This window comes from Salmo salar, chromosome 22 (assembly GCF_965601325.2).
Source record: "Salmo salar chromosome 22, fSalSal1, whole genome shotgun sequence".
Lineage (NCBI taxonomy): Eukaryota > Metazoa > Chordata > Actinopteri > Salmoniformes > Salmonidae > Salmo > Salmo salar.
Window position 1 is genome coordinate 62,430,598 of NC_138312.1, and position 21,301 is coordinate 62,451,898.

The window sequence follows — 21,301 nt, forward strand, 5'->3', positions numbered from 1 at the left end:
AGGAAGGAAGGAAGGAAGGAGGCGTTTCTCTACTCTGTACCCAGGGCTGGAAGGAAGGAAGGAAGGAAGGAAGGAAGGAAAGAGGCGTTTCTCTACTCTGTACCCAGGGCTGGAATCCGGCGGCTCCAGGAGCAGCCGACTGCTGATTGGCTGACTGTTGCTGCATCATCGGAGCCTCATCAGTCGCCTGGGGAATCACAACCATGTCACACACCGGGACAGACATTTAATCCAATAACACATGACCTAAAGATGACAAACATGTCACACACCGGGACAGAGACATTTAATCCAATAACACATGACCTAAAGATGACAACCATGTCACACACCGGGACAGAGACATTTAATCCAATAACACATGACCTAAAGATCACAACCATGTCACACACCGGGACAGACATTTAATCCAATAACACATGACCTAAAGATGACAACCATGTCACACACCGGGACAGAGACATTTAATCCAATAACACATGACCTAAAGATCACAACCATGTCACACACCGGGACAGACATTTAATCCAATAACACATGACCTAAAGATGACAACCATGTCACACACCGGGACAGACATTTAATCCAATAACACATGACCTAAAGATCACAACCATGTCACACACCGGGACAGACATTTAATCCAATAACACATGACCTAAAGATGACAACCATGTCACACACCGGGACAGAGACATTTAATCCAATAACACATGACCTAAAGATCACAACCATGTCACACACCGGGACAGAGACATTTAATCCAATAACACATGACCTAAAGATCACAACCATGTCACACACGGGGAGAGACACTTACCGTAATTTCCGGACTATTGAGCGCACCTGAATATAAGCCGCACCCACTGAATTTTTTGTATTTTTATTTTGAACATTAATAAGCAGCACATGTCTATAAGCCGCAGGTGCCTATTGGTACATTGAAACAAATTAACTTTACACAGGCTTTAACGAAACACGGCTTGTAACAAAAAATAAAAATTAGCAGTAAACAGTAGCCTACCAAGAAAGTCATTGCTCCAGACCAAGCTCCCGTGCAGCAGCTCTATTTCCTTTTCCAACAGCCAGATCAATCACTTTCAACTTGAAAGCTGCATCATATGCATTTCTCCATGTCTTTGCCATGATGAGGGTGACAAAATGACTACCGTAATCAGAATGATGGGAAGTTTGAGAGCGCTCGATTTAATCTAAACAGTAAACAAAAAAGTTGTTTGACCTTAACCCGTTCGGCAATTTCATTGGTCTAATGAAAGCTTCATGCCGCCAAAAAACTGAGCACGTCACAGAATGTGTTTAATATATATATTTTTTTAAATTTGAAAGCAGGAAAAATCCATATATTAGCCGCGTCATTGTTTAAGCCGCGAGGTTCAAAGCGTGTGGGGAAAAAAAGTAGCACCTTATAGTCTGGAAATTACGGTAATCCAATAACACATGACCTGAAGACTACAACCCAAAACGTCTGCACAGGATCAGACAAATATACAGGGCTGCATTTTCATAACATATATTAGTGCCTTCCTCTCCCTGACAGAGCCAGGATGTGTGGAGAATATCCGCTCCACTACGCTGTATCTCACCATGACTCTGAAGGGGCTCTTGGGGATATTCTCCCCGCCGAAGCGAACATATATGACATAGCTCCCGGGGGCCGGGGCGGTGTAGAAGATATCGAATGTTCCGTCCTCGTTCTGGATGACATCAGCCTCCACCTCGGTCCCATCCGGCGTCACCACGATACACGTCACCTTCCCCTTCCCAGCTGCCTTAGCGTTCACCACAAAGCCCACCTCCTCCCCGACCGCGATGATGGGGGCGACACCGGGACCTGGTAAGACAGATAAAAAGATAAGTCTGGAGAAGAAAGCGTAACTGAAAAGCCCTGATGAACATCAGGCTGTTCCAATTGTGGAGAGAGAGAAGCGTGTATGATTTGATTCTGTGTATTTATGTGGCGGAAACAACACCCTTTAAAAATGTCCACCATACATTTCCCACCGGGAGAATAAAGTTTATCCCATCAGTCTAGAAGGACCAGTGTGAATCGCCACGTGACCACAACAGGGTTCAACACTGATGCTTGGACTAGACAAACAGACCAGTGGGTTTCCACCTTTGAACCCAAAGAGGGTTAGTTAATGTAGTTAACGTCGATTCATTCAAAACAAATTCATTAAAAAAAAAGTCCCTTTGGAATTTGCGATGGTCCGTGATTGGATGAGCTTGAGGTCCAGAATGCAGTTGGTATGTTGGACACCCATGACATTGTATGTTCCTGAAGCACATCGCCACTCACTCACCGGTGACTGTGCACTTGCTGGCGTCTCCTGAGGATGTGGCTCTGACCCGGTAGGGCGAGGCAGGGATCTCATCTCCTCCGTACTTTATCACGATGGTGTAACGCCCCACCTTGTCAGGTACGTACGACACCAGGTATGTCCCGTCACCGTTGTCCTGGATACCAACCCTCTTCGGCTTCCCATCTTGGTCCTGAGAAAAACAACGTTTCAGACGTATTACCCTCCTACACGTGACCCTCCTACACGTGACCCTGCCTATATAAAGATACGAACACTACTAGCAGTGAGTACTATACTTCCGGTTACTGCTAGTAGTCATGTAGTAAACTAACAGGAAGTATAGTACTCACTGCTAGTAGTCATGTAGTAAACTGAGTACTATACTTCCTGTTAGTTTACTACTAGCAGTGAGTACTATACTTCCTGTTAGTTTACTACTAGCAGTGAGTACTATACTTCCTGTTAGCGATCTAGCTAATGTGTTTTGAGTTCACTTCCTCATGTGGTCAATTAGCCACCAAAATAAATGACCCTGTGATATTAGTGCACATCAAGAAGTAAACAAATTGATCTCTATTGAAAAACTAAATAAAAACAGGGCTCCAGATGTTCCTTTAACAGTTTTATAACAATACTGTGTTGTCAAGCCACACTTCATTAGGTTGCACATCGATATCTTTAATCATTCTTGGACTGATGTCTAAAAAAAAGAGCCTCAGTCGTGTATTAGTCTAAAAGCAAATGACTAATTTTGTTTTGCGTGACACCGCAGAAAGAAACTGGTGCAACCAAATCATAGGCTGGTGGCACCAGAAGAAAAATGTTAGTTGAACCAATGGCAAGGAATGTGATGTTTAATCTGCTGTTGAGTAAATGTATTCTTCTGCCAATTGGCTGTGGGGGAAAATAATCACATGATAGGATTTTATGCAGAACAATCTGTTGGTAGGACATGGACATGTAGGTTTGAGAACGTGGAAGTCAGTCATTTATACACATTATTAGGTTAAATGAGGCAATACTGATGTGATGTGACTAAAATGAAAATTAATTAAAACAATTTTTTTTTAAAAGACCCACTTATTATTCAAATAACAAAAATATTTTAGTAAAATTGACTAAGACTAAATCTAATTATATAGTAACACATTTTAGTCCCAAAAGTACAAGTAGCAGCTGATTACTACGTGAATAGGGTGTCACACCAGGCTCTTCCAAAAGTACTACCGAAGAAACGTAATTACCTAAATAATCCTCGAGCTGATATTCTCCTCACGTTATCTTTATATACACACACACACACTTTACCCATCATGCTAGTTGGTAGTAACAGGGCTGTAGGATGAAGTTATGCGGTTCCACAGATACAATATATACCTGTGGAGGTAACCGCTGCATTAGACTCCATTCCATGAACAAGAAATGCCTTAATTTCACAGCTTTCTTACCTCCTACCTACCCTGGAAGTGTGAACGTGGTAAAAAAACATTTAACTGAATAAGCTCAAGGACAGATGGGCCGTTGTCTCCGTGGGATGGAGTCATCCAATGCAGTGGTCCCTCACAGGTAACTATAACAACATTCCATCCCTCACAGGTAACTATAACAACATTCCATCCCTCACAGGTAACATAACATTCCATCCCTCACAGGTAACAGAACATTCCATCCCTCACAGGTAACCATAACAGTCCATCCCTCACAGGTAACCATAACATGCCATCCCTCACAGGTAACCAGAACATGCCATCCCTCACAGGTAACCATAACATTCCAGCCCTCACAGGTAACCATAACATGCCATCCCGCACAGGTAACCATAACATTCCATCCCTCACAGGATGACGGTAAGGTTCATCCTCCTGGTAACCATAACATTCCATCCCTCACAGGTAACCAGAACATGCCATCCCTCACAGGTGACCATAACATTCCATCCCTCACAGGTAACCATCATCCACGCCACATGTATCCTTACATATCGTTCCATTACCTAACAGTCCATCCGTCACAGGTAACAACATTCCATCCCTCACAGGTATCCCACTTCCTTCCCTCACAGGTACTCCCACTTCCTTCCCTCACAGGTATCCCACTTCCATTCCTCACGGTATACCCACTAATCAACTCCTCCCCGGTTCCCACTTCCTTCCCCGGTTCCCACTTCCTTCCCCGGTTCCCACTTCCTTCCCCGGTTATTTCCCACTTCCTTCCCCGGTTCCCACTTCCTTCCCCGGTTCCCACTTCCTTCCCCGGTTCCCACTTCCTTCCCCGGTTCCCACTTCCTTCCCCGGTTCCCACTTCCTTCCCCGGTTCCCACTTCCTTCCCCGGTTCCCATGTTTAAGACTAAATTGTTACTACATAGTTAGTGTTTATTTACTATGTATTTACATAGCAAATACAAAAGTATTTAAAAGGCTGTAAAATGAAGGGTTACCGGGACCATCCATAGAGACAGAGCAGTGCTGCTGACTGTCTACAGTTACCTGGCAACAGAAAGTCCCACCTCAAACCTCTCAGTGGACCCTTCGGGGAGGGTTGGTAGACAGATTTTTTTTTTTGTTTGGCTGGTGATCCATTCAATGGAGCACAACACCAAGAGAGAGATGTTTCTCTCTACTGTCAACGGGAGAATCAATGTAACCGCTGTCTGGCTGATGGCCACCCCGATCACCCGCTGCCTGGCTGATGGCTGTTCGCCACAGACACTAGCCGTTACAGGTTTCTCCGAAGTCCAGCCTGAGTCTCGAACCACAACACAACCCTCAGGACAACTTACTGTGATCTGGACTGATAGTTGTCCCTCTCCTGCGTCCTTGGCATCGATGGTGAACTCCACTGGAAAGCTGGCTGGCACTCCAGTGGTTAGACCAGGTCCACTAGCCACCACCTTACTGGCATCATGGGTAGGCAGCACTCGCAGCTTGAACGGACTGAACGAGGAAGTACACAATAATATCAACAACTGGGAGGAAACTAGAATAATGGGTGTCACAGGTAGGGCCTAGAATTGAGGTGTGAACCTTTAAAAACGGGGGATCGTTAACTTTCATAAAAAAATCCTAAATTATAAACAAAGTATTTTTTGTCACAATTTATCACAAAATATATTTGCCGTGTTCTAGCCTAACTAATTAAAATAACTTAAAATCAGAGGAACAAATTTTAGGCTTCTTGGCGAAGACATTGAGTACCATATGCGTAACCGCCAAAATAAAGGACCCCCCCCCCCCAACATAGTGTTTTAAATACGAGCAAGAACAGCTTCGTTTACTCAAGTGTTTCCTTTATTCTGGTAGTTACCCATATGCACACAGTTCTTTCTACCCGTCACATCCTCTCTCCCTCTTTGCTAATGACGCCAGTGTGTGTTCAGCTGTTACCTGTAGAAAGTCCTCGTCTTTTCATTGATAGGCCCTGCTTAACTGAAGTTGAGACATTGCAAGCCAAGAAATTGGCACATACAGGTTGATTGATTGATTGATGCTAGATAGTCAGGCCTAGTGCACGGTTCTGTCCGGGGGTCGACCTGCCTACACACGACGAAAGAGTTTGTGTTCTCGGAAGTACGGCAACTAAAAATCGGTCTCCTCTGTTCCAACACACTGAACCTTAGAAGTCAAGGAATATTAAGTGTAGTTTCATGAGTATTTTCATGAAGAAAAAAAAAAGTCTGTTTAAATTGTTAACTGCCCATTTGATTTTCCTAGTCAGATCACAGGGAAAACTCTGGGATCACAGGGAAAACTCTTGGATCTAAGGAGCCATGTTATCACAATATACAGTAAAAGAGGTTAATGTGCTGTAATACAAAGCAGTACCTATGGCTAAAGAATAACAGACAACCATCTCAAAAAACACCACAGTACCTGTATGTAACCGAGTCAAGACTAGCGAGTTACCTGCGTGTGATCTCCTCATCAGCGTACTTGACCACTACAGAGTAGGGTCCCTCCACTGAAGGGGTGTAGGCGACAGTGTGTGTTCCATCGCCGTTGTTTGTCACCTCCACCGGCTCAGCCACACCTGAGGACACACACACACACACTGAAATCAGGACAGGAGCGACCTTAGTCCTACCGAAAATGGAGAATAGTTGTATTGAACACAATTAGACAGACACAATAACCAAGTTGTATTGAATTGAACATGCACTATAAATACAAAAGTATGTGGACACCAGTTGAAATTAGTTCATTCGGCTATTTCAGCCACACCCGTTGCCGACAGGCGTATAAAAAAAAACGGAGAACGTTGGGAATAGAAGGGCCTAAACGTGGCACCGTCATAGGATGCCACCTTTCCGACGAGTCAGTTCATAACGGAATTGAGCCACGAAGTAGTAGGCCACACAAGCTCACAGAATGGGACCGGCGAGCGCTCAAGAACGTAGTGGGTATAAATCGTCTGTCATCGGTGGCAACACTCACTACCGAGTTCCAAACTGCCTCTGGAAGCAACGTCAGCACAAGAATTGTTCGTCGGGAGCTTCATGAAATGGGTTTCCATGGCCGAGCAGCCGCACACAAGCCTAAGATCACCATGAGCAATGCCAAGCGTCGGCTGGAGTGGTGCAACGCTCGTGGCTATTGGACTCTGGAGCAGAGGAAACACATTCTCTGGAGTGATGAATCACGCTTCACCATTTGGCAGTTCGACGGACGAATCTGGGTTTGGCGGATGCCAGGAGAACGCTACCTGCACCAACGAGTGCCAACTGTAAAGTTTGGTGGAGGAAGAATAATGGTCTAGGAAATCTTAAATGCGACATCACACAATGACATTCTAGACGATTCTGTGCTTCCAACTTTGTGGCAACAGTTTGGGGGAAGGCCCTTTCCTGTTTCAGCATGACAATAACCCCGAGCACAAAGTGAGGTCCATACAGAAATGGTTTGTCGAGATCTGCATCGGTGTGGAAGAACCAAACCTCAATTCCATTGAACACCTTTGTGATGAATTGGAACTCCGACTGCGAGCCAGGACTAATTGCACAACATCAGGGCCCGACCTCACTAATGCTCTTGTGGCTAAATGGAAGCAAGTCCCTGCAGCAATGTTCCAACATCTAGTGGAAAGTCTTCCCAGAAGAGTGGAGGCTGTTATAGCAGCAATGTTCCAACATCTAGTGGAAAGCGTTCCCAGAAGAGTGGAGGGCTGTTATAGCAGCAATGTTCCAACATCTAGTGGAAAGCGTTCCCAGAAGAGTGGAGGGCTGTTATAGCAGCAATGTTCCAACATCTAGTGGAAAGCGTTCCCAGAAGAGTGGAGGCTGTTATAACAGCAATGTTCCAACATCTAGTGGAAAGCGTTCCCAGAAGAGTGGAGGCTGTTATAACAGCAATGTTCCAACATCTAGTGGAAAGCGTTCCCAGAAGAGTGGAGGGCTGTTATAGCAGCAATGTTCCAACATCTAGTGGAAAGCGTTCCCAGAAGAGTGGAGGCTGTTATAACAGCAATGTTCCAACATCTAGTGGAAAGTCTTCCCAGAAGAGTGGAGGGCTGTTATAGCATCAATGTTCCAACATCTAGTGGAAAGCCTTCCCAGAAGAGTGGAGGGCTGTTATAGCATCAAAGGGGGACCGACTCCATATTAATGTCCATGATTTTGCAATGAGTCGTTCGACGAGCAGGTGTCCACATACTTTTCACAGTTGTAGATGAGAACTTGTTCTCAACTGGCCTACCTGGTTAAATAAAAGGTGAAATACAAATTAAATAAAAGTAAAAATGTACTCTAAGTATTCACAGCCTTGAGTCAGCGCTTTATAAGACAGAAGAGCGGTGTAGAATTGCAGCAAATTAGTTTTAAAAACAGCAGAACAATTCTCTGGCTGCATGCAAAATGTGTTGCTGTAACAAGTCGTCGTCTTCTGGCATCTCTTCAACCTAACAGAAACAAAACTAGTCCAGTCTCACCTTTGGGTGACGGCCACAGAGAGAGGGGCCACACACTGAATCAAACCTCACCTTTGGGTGACGGCCACAGAGAGAGGGGCCACACACTGAATCAAACCTCACCTTTGGGTGCGGTGACGGCCACAGAGAGAGGGGCCACACACTGAATCAAACCTCACCTTTGGGTGCGGTGACGGCCACAGAGAGAGGGGCCACACACTGAATCAAACCTCACCTTTGGGTGCGGTGACGGCCACAGAGAGAGGGGCCACACACTGAATCAAACCTCACCTTTGGGTGCGGTGACGGCCACAGAGAGAGGGGCCACACACTGAATCAAACCTCACCTTTGGGTGCGGTGACAGCCACAGAGAGAGGGGCCACACACTGAATCAAACCTCACCTTTGGGTGCGGTGACAGCCACAGAGAGAGGGGCCACACACTGAATCAAACCTCACCTTTGGGTGACGGCCACAGAGAGAGGGGCCACACACTGAATCAAACCTCACCTTTGGGTGACGGCCACAGAGAGAGGGGCCACACACTGAATCAAACCTCACCTTTGGGTGACGGCCACAGAGAGAGGGGCCACACACTGAATCAAACCTCACCTTTGGGTGCGGTGACAGCCACAGAGAGAGGGGCCACACACTGAATCAAACCTCACCTTTGGGTGCGGTGACAGCCACAGAGAGAGGGGCCACACACTGAATCAAACCTCACCTTTGGGTGCGGTGACAGCCACAGAGAGAGGGGCCACACACTGAATCAAACCTCACCTTTGGGTGCGGTGACGGCCACAGAGAGAGGGGCCACACACTGAATCAAACCTCACCTTTGGGTGCGGTGACAGCCACAGAGAGAGGGGCCACACACTGAATCAAACCTCACCTTTGGGTGCGGTGACAGCCACAGAGAGAGGGGCCACACACTGAATCAAACCTCACCTTTGGGTGCGGTGACGGCCACAGAGAGAGGGGCCACACACTGAATCAAACCTCACCTTTGGGTGCGGTGACGGCAACAGAGAGAGGGGCCACACACTGAATCAAACCTCACCTTTGGGTGACGGCCACAGAGAGAGGGGCCACACACTGAATCAAACCTCACCTTTGGGTGCGGTGACAGCCACAGAGAGAGGGGCCACACACTGAATCAAACCTCACCTTTGGGTGCGGTGACGGCAACAGAGAGAGGGGCCACACACTGAATCAAACCTCACCTTTGGGTGCGGTGACAGCCACAGAGAGAGGGGCCACACACTGAATCAAACCTCACCTTTGGGTGCGGTGACGGCCACAGAGAGAGGGGCCACACACTGAATCAAACCTCACCTTTGGGTGCGGTGACGGCAACAGAGAGAGGGGCCACACACTGAATCAAACCTCACCTTTGGGTGCGGTGACGGCCACAGAGAGAGGGGCCACACACTGAATCAAACCTCACCTTTGGGTGCGGTGACAGCCACAGAGAGAGGGGCCACACACTGAATCAAACCTCACCTTTGGGTGCGGTGACAGCCACAGAGAGAGGGGCCACACACTGAATCAAACCTCACCTTTGGGTGCGGTGACTGCCACAGAGAGAGGGGCCACACACTGAATCAAACCTCACCTTTGGGTGCGGTGACAGCCACAGAGAGGGGAGCCACCCCAGCCTTGCTGCAGTCCACAGTAAAGGATTGTGGGATATTGGCACGGACCCCTGAGCTCACGCCGGGTCCTGAGATCTTCACCTTGCTGGGGTCAACCATGTCCTTCACTGGTACCTTGAATGGACTGCCTGATGGACACAGAGACAGACAGAGACAGAGACTCTTAGATGCAGTTTCAGACAGCTGGGCTTGGAGTTTCTCTTTTCCTAAACCAGGTTATCAGAAAAAAAAAACTCAGATCAATGTTAAGGTGAAACTCTGGGCACCAAATAGAACACAGCCAACATCAGTGTGTCCGTCACTGGTCTCCTGAACCAACTGGCTGGTGGATCCATGGTTCCACAGGACAGACAAACCCCATTACAATTTTGTAAAAATAATGTTCAAATCGTGTCTTATCAGGTGAATGGCAAGCCAGCGGTAAATCGCTTTTTTTCAAAGCCTGAGATCACGTTGTAGGCATGTTATTACATTTTCGGTTTCTTCTGTTAGCAATATTTATAAAAACATTGAACAAAAAGGTGATGTAATTTCGTGTCCCTCCTGCATGAACCTCAGCTGCTGAGCCCTGGTTCAACGCCCCTGCTGTAGACAGTCTCCTGAAATATGAGTCTGCCCTATACAGATTCACTGACACTAGTTAGTGGAGGAACCAACATGGTCCTGCATAATCAAAACCATGCTGTCTGTGTGGGCCTGGAATCTACAGAACCAGTCAAAAGTTGACACCTACCCACCCATTCAAGGGTTATTCCCCCTTTATCATTTTCTTACAATCGTAAAAACAGCAAAGACATCAAAACTATGAAATAACACAACATGGAATCACGTAGTAACCCAAAGAGTGTTAAATTAAAGTATATTTCAGATTCTTCAAAGTAGCCACCCTTTGCCTTGACAGCTTTGCACACTCTTGGCGTTCTCTCAACCAGCTTCATGAGGTATGCCCTCTCCCTCCCTGGAGTACCAGATGCAGATACCATCAGTAGAGTAAAATAAAAAAGCAAATTTTAACTTATGCTCAGCAAGTGACAATTGATCCATTTGGTTATTAAAGCTAGAATTTAAATATATGGTCTGATAAGAACAATACTGACAGGTATATAGCCAGTATGCTGGTGATACTCTATTAGACCTACTGCAGCAAAAACTTACATTTTCAAAAAAATATTAATCTGATCAGTAAATCCAGCGCTTTGCCTGACACACGGCTGCACCAATCCAGTGCTTTCAATTTATGGCTGGGGGGGAGAGGGTAGTGAACGAATGCCCACTTGAGGGAGATATTATTGGGACACCCCCCTCTTATTTGATTGGCAGGTCAGTCCAATGAACCAGATCGTTAACAGCGCCATTTCTGGAAAAGATAACGGGTTTAAGAAAAACTCTGGTTTGGCGATTCCCTCCCAGCTTCCTCCCTTCTGATGGTGGGAATCATCCAACCAGGGGGAAAACCTCCAGTCGACCCCCAGTTGTTAACTGGGGATGCGTTTTTCCTCTAAGTAATGTTGACGTCATCGTCCTGCCTGCCCCCCCCCCCCCCCTCTCCTCCCTCCCTAGGGTTTTTCCCCCTAGCATTACACAGCTGATTACATTTTTGGGTAATTATTATTTATTATTTTTCAAAACACAAAACATACGCATACAAACACACAATGACATCACCCTGCCAAAACCCCATCTGCTCACACCCCCGGTCACTCTCCGCCACATGGCTTCAAACACAAACCCATTCAAATAATCAAAAGCGTGATGAGTCGGTTATTTGATTCAGCTGTGCAGTGCTAGGACGGCCGCCATGACAGTCAGGGAAACCCTGCAGTAGATTATTATATTACAGTCTAGTTACCTGGGATGTGTTTTCCTCCGTAGGTGATGTTAACGTCGTACAGGCCTGGGACGAACGGGATGTACTCGACGTTACAGCTGCCATCCTTATTGTCTTTACACGACATCTTCGACTCCGATGGGCCCTCTACTGTGATGCCCAGGCCTCCGATACCGGCCCCTCTGGGAAAAACAAACACGCCAGACAGGATTAGAGCAGACTGCACCGTCTTAACGGTACACGCCAGACAGGATTAGAGCAGACTGCACCGTCTTAACGGTACACGCCAGACAGGATTAGAGCAGACTGCACCGTCTTAACGGTACACGCCAGCCAGGATTAGAGCAGACTGCACCGTCTTAACGGTACACGCCAGCCAGGATTAGAGCAGACTGCGCCATTAACGGTACACGCCAGCCAGGATTAGAGCAGACTGCGCCATTAACGGTACACGCCAGCCAGGATTAGAGCAGACTGCGCCATTAACGGTACACGCCAGCCAGGATTAGAGCAGACTGCGCCATTAACGGTACACGCCAGCCAGGATTAGAGCAGACTGCGCCATTAACGGTACACGCCAGCCAGGATTAGAGCAGACTGCGCCATTAACGGTACACGCCAGCCAGGATTAGAGCAGACTGCGCCATTAACGGTACACGCCAGCCAGGATTAGAGCAGACTGCGCCATTAACGGTACACGCCAGCCAGGATTAGAGCAGACTGCGCCATTAACGGTACACGCCAGCCAGGATTAGAGCAGACTGCGCCATTAACGGTACACGCCAGCCAGGATTAGAGCAGACTGCGCCATTAACGGTACACGCCAGCCAGGATTAGAGCAGACTGCACCAATGGTACACGCCAGCCAGGATTAGAGCAGACTGCACCAATGGTACACGCCAGCCAGGATTAGAGCAGACTGCACCGTATTAATGGTACACGCCAGCCAGGATTAGAGCAGACTGCACCGTATTAATGGTACACGCCAGCCAGGATTAGAGCAGACTGCACCGTATTAATGGTACACGCCAGCCAGGATTAGAGCAGACTGCACCGTATTAATGGTACACGCCAGCCAGGATTAGAGCAGACTGCACCGTTAATGGTACACGCCAGACAGGATTAGAGCAGACTGCCCATTAATGGTACACGCCAGACAGGATTAGAGCAGACTGCCCATTAATGGTACACGCCAGACAGGATTAGAGCAGACTGCTCCGCATTAATGGTACACGCCAGACAGGATTAGAGCAGACTGCTCCGCATTAATGGTACACGCCAGACAGGATTAGAGCAGACTGCACCGTATTAATGGTACACGCCAGACAGGATTAGAGCAGACCGCACCGTATTAATGGTACACAGACTGGATTAAATGACGTAAATGTAATTTTTTTTTTAAACAGCTTCTACCCCCAAGCTATAGGACTACTACAATAGTTAACCAATACCTAACTGGACTATCGGCATTAACCCTTTATGTACCAACTATTGACTTACCACATACGTTGCTGTTTATCTATGCTGTTGCCTAGTAACATGTACATATTTACATCAATTACCTCATAACCCTGCAGATCGACTAAGCACCGCTCCCCCTGTGTATATTAGCCATGTTATCATGGACCCAGTCCTGGTACCCCCTGTGTATATTAGCCATGTTGTCATGGACCCAGTACTGGTACCCCCTGTGTATATTAGCCATGTTGTCACGGACCCAGTCCTGGTACCCTGTGTATATTAGCCATGTTGTCACGGACCCAGTCCTGGTACCCTGTGTATATTAGCCATGTTGTCACGGACCCAGTCCTGGTACCCTGTGTATATTAGCCATGTTATCATGGACCCAGTCCTGGTACCCTGTGTATATTAGCCATGTTATCATGGACCCAGTCCTGGTACCCTGTGTATATTAGCCATGTTGCCATGGACACAGTACTGGTACCCCCTGTGTATATTAGCCATGTTGTCACGGACCCAGTCCTGGTACCCTGTGTATATTAGCCATGTTGTCACGGACCCAGTCCTGGTACCCTGTGTATATTAGCCATGTTGTCACGGACCCAGTCCTGGTACCCTGTGTATATTAGCCATGTTGTCACGGACCCAGTACTGGTACCCTGTGTATATTAGCCATGTTGTCACGGACCCAGTACTGGTACCCTGTGTATATTAGCCATGTTATCATGGACCCAGTCCTGGTACCCCCTGTGTATATTAGCCATGTTGTCACGGACCCAGTCCTGGTACCCCCTGTGTATATTAGCCATGTTGTCACGGACCCAGTCCTGGTACCCTGTGTATATTAGCCATGTTGTCATGGACCCAGTACTGGTAGCCTGTGTATATTAGCCATGTTGTCATGGACCCAGTCCTGGTACCCCCTGTGTATATTAGCCATGTTGTCACGGACCCAGTCCTGGTACCCTGTGTATATTAGCCATGTTGTCATGGACCCAGTCCTGGTACCCCCTGTGTATATTAGCCATGTTGTCACGGACCCAGTCCTGGTACCCCCTGTGTATATTAGCCATGTTGTCATGGACCCAGTCCTGGTACCCCCTGTGTATATTAGCCATGTTGTCACGGACCCAGTCCTGGTACCCCCTGTGTATATTAGCCATGTTATCATGGACCCAGTCCTGGTACCCTGTGTATATTAGCCATGTTATCATGGACCCAGTCCTGGTACCCTGTGTATATTAGCCATGTTGCCATGGACCCAGTACTGGTACCCTGTGTATATTAGCCATGTTGCCATGGACCCAGTACTGGTAGCCCCTGTGTATATTAGCCATGTTGTCACGGACCCAGTCCTGGTACCCCCTGTGTATATTAGCCATGTTATCACGGACCCAGTCCTGGTACCCCCTGTGTATATTAGCCATGTTATCATGGACCCAGTCCTGGTACCCCCTGTGTATATTAGCCATGTTGTCACGGACCCAGTCCTGGTACCCTGTGTATATTAGCCATGTTGTCACGGACCCAGTACTGGTACCCCCTGTGTATATTAGCCATGTTGTCATGGACCCAGTCCTGGTACCCTGTGTATATTAGCCATGTTGTCATGGACCCAGTACTGGTACCCTGTGTATATTAGCCATGTTGTCATGGACCCAGTCCTGGTACCCCCTGTGTATATTAGCCATGTTGTCACGGACCCAGTACTGGTACCCTGTGTATATTAGCCATGTTGTCATGGACCCAGTCCTGGTACCCCCTGTGTATATTAGCCATGTTGTCACGGACCCAGTCCTGGTACCCCCTGTGTATATTAGCCATGTTATCACGGACCCAGTCCTGGTACCCTGTGTATATTAGCCATGTTGCCACCAACCCAGTACTGGTAGCCTGTGTATATAACCATCTTATCGTTAATCGTTGCCTATTTATCCTCGTGTTCCTTAAAAATAAAAAAAGTAATCTCTGCATTGTTGTAAAGGGGCCATAAGTGAGCATTCCAATGTTACTGTACACCTGTTAGTTATGAAGCATGTGACAATTAACATGTGATTTATGACCAGGTTGACCCAAACTACTGCACTAATGCTAAAGTCAGGTTTCCCCTCTTGATCAGCGCTGTCATACCTGGGTTCATTAAGCAACAAAACAGGAGAAAAGCTTTTAAAAAAAAGGATGAATGAACATCGTTCTCGCCCTCGTTCTCTGTGTCTTAAGACATGAACGTACGTGTGTGTGTGTGTGTGTGTGTGTGTACCTACCTGGTGATGATAGAGAAGTTGTTGGGGGCCTCTGTAATGGCCTCCTGGAGCCCGGGGCCCTTAGCCAGAACCCTGGTAGGATCACAGCCCTCCTCTACCCCGACCCGGAAGGGACTCTTCGGGACCGGAGACTCATCGTACAGCACCTCCACAGCATGGACGCCTAGGAGATCACAGAGAGGTCAACATGTCAATCATTTGGACAACCAAGCACATGAATCTATTCATAACGCCCTTTTTAACGTCAACAGCGCTCAGAGGCAGCTGGTTTTTAATTAATTTTTTACCGTTTTCAAAGGGTGTGTACTCAATGCCATAGGTGCCGTCTGCCTTGTCAGTGACGATACAGTCAGTCAGGGCGCCAGAGGGATTTCTGACCTGGGCTTTGATGTGGTCACCTCCCTTCTTAGTCAGAGACCTGGCATCGACTGTGAACTCTGTAGTAGCTTCCCGGAACAAGGCTGGGAGAGAGAAAAAATTAAATGATATAATAGTTAATTTTGGTCGACTCATCTCGAAGAGTCATGTTGAGCTTTGTTCTCCATCCAGGGGTGCTACACCGCAGCTGCCCCAGTGCTTCTCAACATCTGTGTATTTGTGGGGGGGGGGGGGTTGTAAATTTGCCGTCCACCAGCTTCCAACCGACTGCCCCTTTGAACTCTAATCGTTCTCTTTCATTGAGGCGGCAGCAGTGACGTGATGCTCCTTCTGTCACTGCTCTGAGGTGAGGTAATGGTTTTAAACTTCACTGTTCAACCGCGACAGCGTTATTGAGAAGCCCCGAGTTGCTTCTAGAAAACGCTCCCATTTCTTCTTGACTACACACAGTTTACACTACACACAGTTTACACTACACACAGTTTACACTACACACAGTTTACACAACTGACTCCTGGTGTCACAGTAACCTGGCAAACAAACAGTAGCTGTGATCGATCAGAATAAAGTCACTTTCAGTTAGTTTAAGTAGGTTGTACCCAGACGGACAATAAAGTTGACCCTCTCCTACAGTTACCCAGGTTAAAGAGTGACAAGAGACATGCTACAATACATTTTAACAAAATGGTTTCCATGAGTTTGCTTCTCAGTGCCACTCCAAAATAAACTGTTTTTATTTAAAAAGAATCAGACCCCCAAAGAGCAACAGAGTATCTGTAAGTAAAACCCTACCTTGTCCCTCCACTCCGGGGCCAAACACCTTGACTCTGGATGTGTCCACAGCAGGGTCGACCATCACCTTGGCAGGGAACCCGGGCGTGGCCTTGCCTCCGTACTTCAGCAGCAGGGTGTACATCCCAGCAGTCAGGGGCACGTAGGTCACTGTGTAGGTGCCATCTTTGTTGTCGATCACCTGAATGAACAAATTAATCAATTATTTTTTTTAAACTTTATTGCGAAGGGAATTTCTACCTGTAACCACACTAGTTAGCCCAACTTCTACCTGTAACCACACTAGTTAGCCCAACTTCTACCTGTAACCACACTAGTTAGCCCAACTTCTACCTGTAACCACACTAGTTAGCCCAACTTCTACCTGTAACCACACTAGTTAGCCCAACTTCTACCTGTAACCACACTAGTTAGCCCAACTTCTACCTGTAACCACACTAGTTAGCCCAACTTCTACCTGTAACCACACTAGTTAGCCCAACTTCTACCTGTAACCACACTAGTTAGCCCAACTTCTACCTGTAACCACACTAGTTAGCCCAACTTCTACCTGTAACCACACTAGTTAGCCCAACTTCTACCTGTAACCACACTAGTTAGCCCAACTTCTACCTGTAACCACACTAGTTAGCCCAACTTCTACCTGTAACCACACTAGTTAGCCCAACTTCTACCTGTAACCACACTAGTTAGCCCAACTTCTACCTGTAACCACACTAGTTAGCCCAACTTCTACCTGTAACCACACTAGTTAGCCCAACTTCTACCTGTAACCACACTAGTTAGCCCAACTTCTACCTGTAACCACACTAGTTAGCCCAACTTCTACCTGTAACCACACTAGTTAGCCCAACTTCTACCTGTAACCACACTAGTTAGCCCAACTTCTACCTGTAACCACACTAGTTAGCCCAACTTCTACCTGTAACCACACTAGTTAGCCCAACTTCTACCTGTAACCACACTAGTTAGCCCAACTTCTACCTGTAACCACACTAGTTAGCCCAACTTCTACCTGTAACCACACTAGTTAGCCCAACTTCTACCTGTAACCACACTAGTTAGCCCAACTTCTACCTGTAACCACACTAGTTAGCCCAACTTCTACCTGTAACCACACTAGTTAGCCCAACTTCTACCTGTAACCACACTAGTTAGCCCAACTTCTACCTGTAACCACACTAGTTAGCCCAACTTCTACCTGTAACCACACTAGTTAGCCCAACTTCTACCTGTAACCACACTAGTTAGCCCAACTTCTACCTGTAACCACACTAGTTAGCCCAACTTCTACCTGTAACCACACTAGTTAGCCCAACTTCTACCTGTAACCACACTAGTTAGCCCAACTTCTACCTGTAACCACACTAGTTAGCCCAACTTCTACCTGTAACCACACTAGTTAGCCCAACTTCTACCTGTAACCACACTAGTTAGCGCAACTTCTACCTGTAACCACACTAGTTAGCATAACTTGGTACCTGTAACCACACTAGTTAGCGTGTTGGATGCATCAACTACGCTTTTCTACGAGAATGATATGCAGGACTCCTAAGAAAACATGATGTCTTCAAGAGTCAACAACAACAGCCAGGTTAATAACTTTAACAGATTAAGTAGAGTTCCTACCATCATAAGAAAAGTTCAATTAAGCAATATATGTGTTTCTATAAATATTTAATTTCCAATTTGTTAAAAGATCCCAGAGATCGCCACTCTCATGGTACACACCTCCGTCTTAGCCTTATTGTTGCCAGAGTCCGAGGCAGCGTCCAAGGTGAGTTGACCCGGTCCAGCCCTGGAACAATCCACGTTCACCACACTGGCCTCTCCCACCTTGGCCCTCTTCAGCCCCGAGCCAGATGCCACCACCTGACAGAAAGAAGTTAAACAGGTATTTAGTCATTCAGCAGACACACTCATCCAGAGGGACTTGGCTACAATAAAGTACATTCAACATCAGTAGTCATATTGGTTTTACTTGTAATGAATGATAATCACAATCTTCCTAAACATTAGTACAATCGTAACAGTACTAGCAAACAAACAAAAAAATCAAAAATGAATCCCAGGATGGTTATTACTATCCGGCGTGAAGGACCATGAACAAGGGGTATGTTCACACTTCATTCTGAGCGTATTTAGACCACTTGACCTTTTCCCCAAATTTTTTTAGCTTACAGCCTTATTCTAAAATATATATATATTTTTTTAATTTCTCCCCTCCAAATCAATCTACACATGATAGCCCATAATGACAGTGAAAACAGGGTTAGACATTTTTGTACATTGATTAAAAATGAAAACAGAAATACCTTATTTACATAAGTATTCAGACCCTTTGCAATGAGACTTGAAATTGAGCTCAGGTGCTTCCTGTTTCCATTGATCATCCTGGAGATGTTTCTACAACTTGATTGGAGTCCACCTGTGGTAAATTCAATTGATTGGACATGATTTGGAAAGGCACACACCTGTCTATATAAGGTCTCACAGTTGACAGTGCATGTCACAGCAAAAACCAAGACATGAGGTCGAAGGAATAGTCCGCAGAGCTTAGAGGCAGGGTTGTGTCGATGCAAAGATCTGGGGAAGGGTACCAACAAAAATGTATGTAGCATTGAAGGTCCCCAAGAACACAGTGGCCTCCATCATTCTGAAATGGAAGATGTTTGGATCCACCAAGACTCTTCTTGGAGTTTGCCGAAAGGCACCTAAAGACTCTCAGACCATGAGAAACAAGATTCTCTGGTCTGATGAACAAAGATTGAACTCCTTGGCCTGAATGCCAAGCATCACGTCTGGAGGAAACCTGGCACCATCCCTACGGTGAAGCATGGTGGCGGCAGCATCATGCTGTGGGGATGTTTTTCAGCAGCAGGGACTGGGAGACTGGTCAGGATCGAAGGAAATATGAACAGCAAAGTACAGAGAGATCCTTGATGAAAACCTGCTCCAGAGTGCTCAGGACATCAGACTGGGGCGAAGGTTCACCTTCCAACAGGACAACGACCCTAAGCACACAACCAAGACAACGCAGGAGTGGCTTCAGGACAAGTCTCTGAATGTCCTTGGTGGGCCCAGCCAGAACCCAGACTTGAACCCGCTCTAACATCTCTGGAGAGACCTGGAAAAAGCTGTGTAGCAACGCTCCCCATCCAACCTGACAGAGCTTGAGAGGATCTGCAGAGAAGAATGGGAGAAACTCCAAATACAGGTGTGCCAAGCTTGTAGCGTCACTCTAGAAGACAAGGCTGTAATCGCTGCCAAAGGTGCTTCAACAAAGTACTGAGTAAAGGGTCTGAATACTTATGTAAATGTTATATTTCCTGTTAGTTTTTTTTAATAGATTTGTAAACATTTCTAAAAACCCTTTTTGCTTTGTCATTTTGGGGTATTGTGAGTAAATTGATGACAAAAAAAACCCTTTATATATTTTTACTTTACAGCCTTACTCTAAAATATATTAAAGTCAATGGTCTGAATACTTCCCGAAGACTGTATATATTATAAGGTTTGTGGTATTATAATGTGCTATTAAGCAGATGCTTTTATCCAAAGTGACTTAGTCATGTGTGCACACATTTCTTAAGTACGGGTGGTCTCGGGACTTGAACTCACCGTCCTGGCATTGCAAGCACCATGCTCCACCAACTAAGTGTGGGCAAGTGCAGCGTGCACGTATGTGTGAATATATCCCTACCTTGGTGGGGTCAAAGGGGCAGTTGACGTCGGCGTGGAAAGGGGACCCTGGGATATGGGTCTCTTCAAACAGGATGTTAACCAGGTACTCTCCTGGCTCTGTGGGAAGGTAGGACACGCTACATGTCCCGTCCCCGTTATCAGAGCACTCGATCTTGGCTTCGGTGGGCCCTTCCACAGTCAGGCCCAGGCCACCGGTCCCTGCACCCTTAGTGTCAATGGTGAACTCAGCAGGGTTACCCACCAGACCTCCCTTCAGACCCGGACCAAACGCCTTCACCTGGAGGGAGGGACAGACAAAACCACCACTGTCAGCGAGCACTTCATTCCTACTTGTTTTTTTAAGAAGTGTTGACATGTTGAATGCACCGAGGTGTCTGTTTAAACTACTGGCACACAGCTCAGACACCCCAGAAGACATGCCACCAGAGGTCTCTTCACAGTCCCCAAGTCCAGAACAGACTATGGGAGGAGCACAGTACTACATAGAGCCATGACTACATGGAACTCTATTCCACATCAAGTAACTGATGCAGCAGTAGAATCAGATTTAAAAAGCAGGTAAAAATACACCTTATGGAACAGCGGGGACTGTTAAGACAGGGAAATACAGAGATTGTGTGTTGTCGTAGTGTAGTGGCCAGAGGACACACTATGTATTGTGAAATCTGTTGTAAAATTGTATTATAATGTATATAACAGCCTTAATTTTTGATGGACCCCAGGAAGAGTAGCTGCTGCCTTGACAGGAACTAATGGGGATCCATAATAAACCCCAGGAAGAGTAGCTGCTGCCTTGGCAGGAACTAATGGGGATCCATAATAAACCCCAGGAAGAGTAGCTGCTGCCTTGGCAGGAACTAATGGGGATCCATAATAAACCCCAGGAAGAGTAGCTGCTGCCTTGGCAGGAACTAATGGGGATCCATAATAAACCCCAGGAAGAGTAGCTGCTGCCTTGACAGGAACTAATGGGGATCCATAATAAACCCCAGGAA

The 21,301-nt window shown here is 46.6% G+C and overlaps 1 protein-coding gene across 1 annotated transcript in view; it reads right to left on the reverse strand.

Annotated features, from left to right (window-relative positions):
• Window positions 1–21,301, reverse strand: part of flnba (filamin B a) — a 111,423-nt gene that overhangs the window by 29,241 nt on the left and 60,881 nt on the right. The window contains 12 exon segments of the mRNA XM_045705698.2: window positions 104–187; window positions 1,605–1,852; window positions 2,325–2,514; window positions 5,105–5,258; window positions 6,228–6,351; window positions 9,839–10,006; window positions 11,728–11,888; window positions 15,432–15,594; window positions 15,719–15,892; window positions 16,602–16,782; window positions 18,333–18,473; window positions 20,305–20,583. Coding sequence (XP_045561654.2) covers window positions 104–187; window positions 1,605–1,852; window positions 2,325–2,514; window positions 5,105–5,258; window positions 6,228–6,351; window positions 9,839–10,006; window positions 11,728–11,888; window positions 15,432–15,594; window positions 15,719–15,892; window positions 16,602–16,782; window positions 18,333–18,473; window positions 20,305–20,583 — 2,067 coding nt within the window.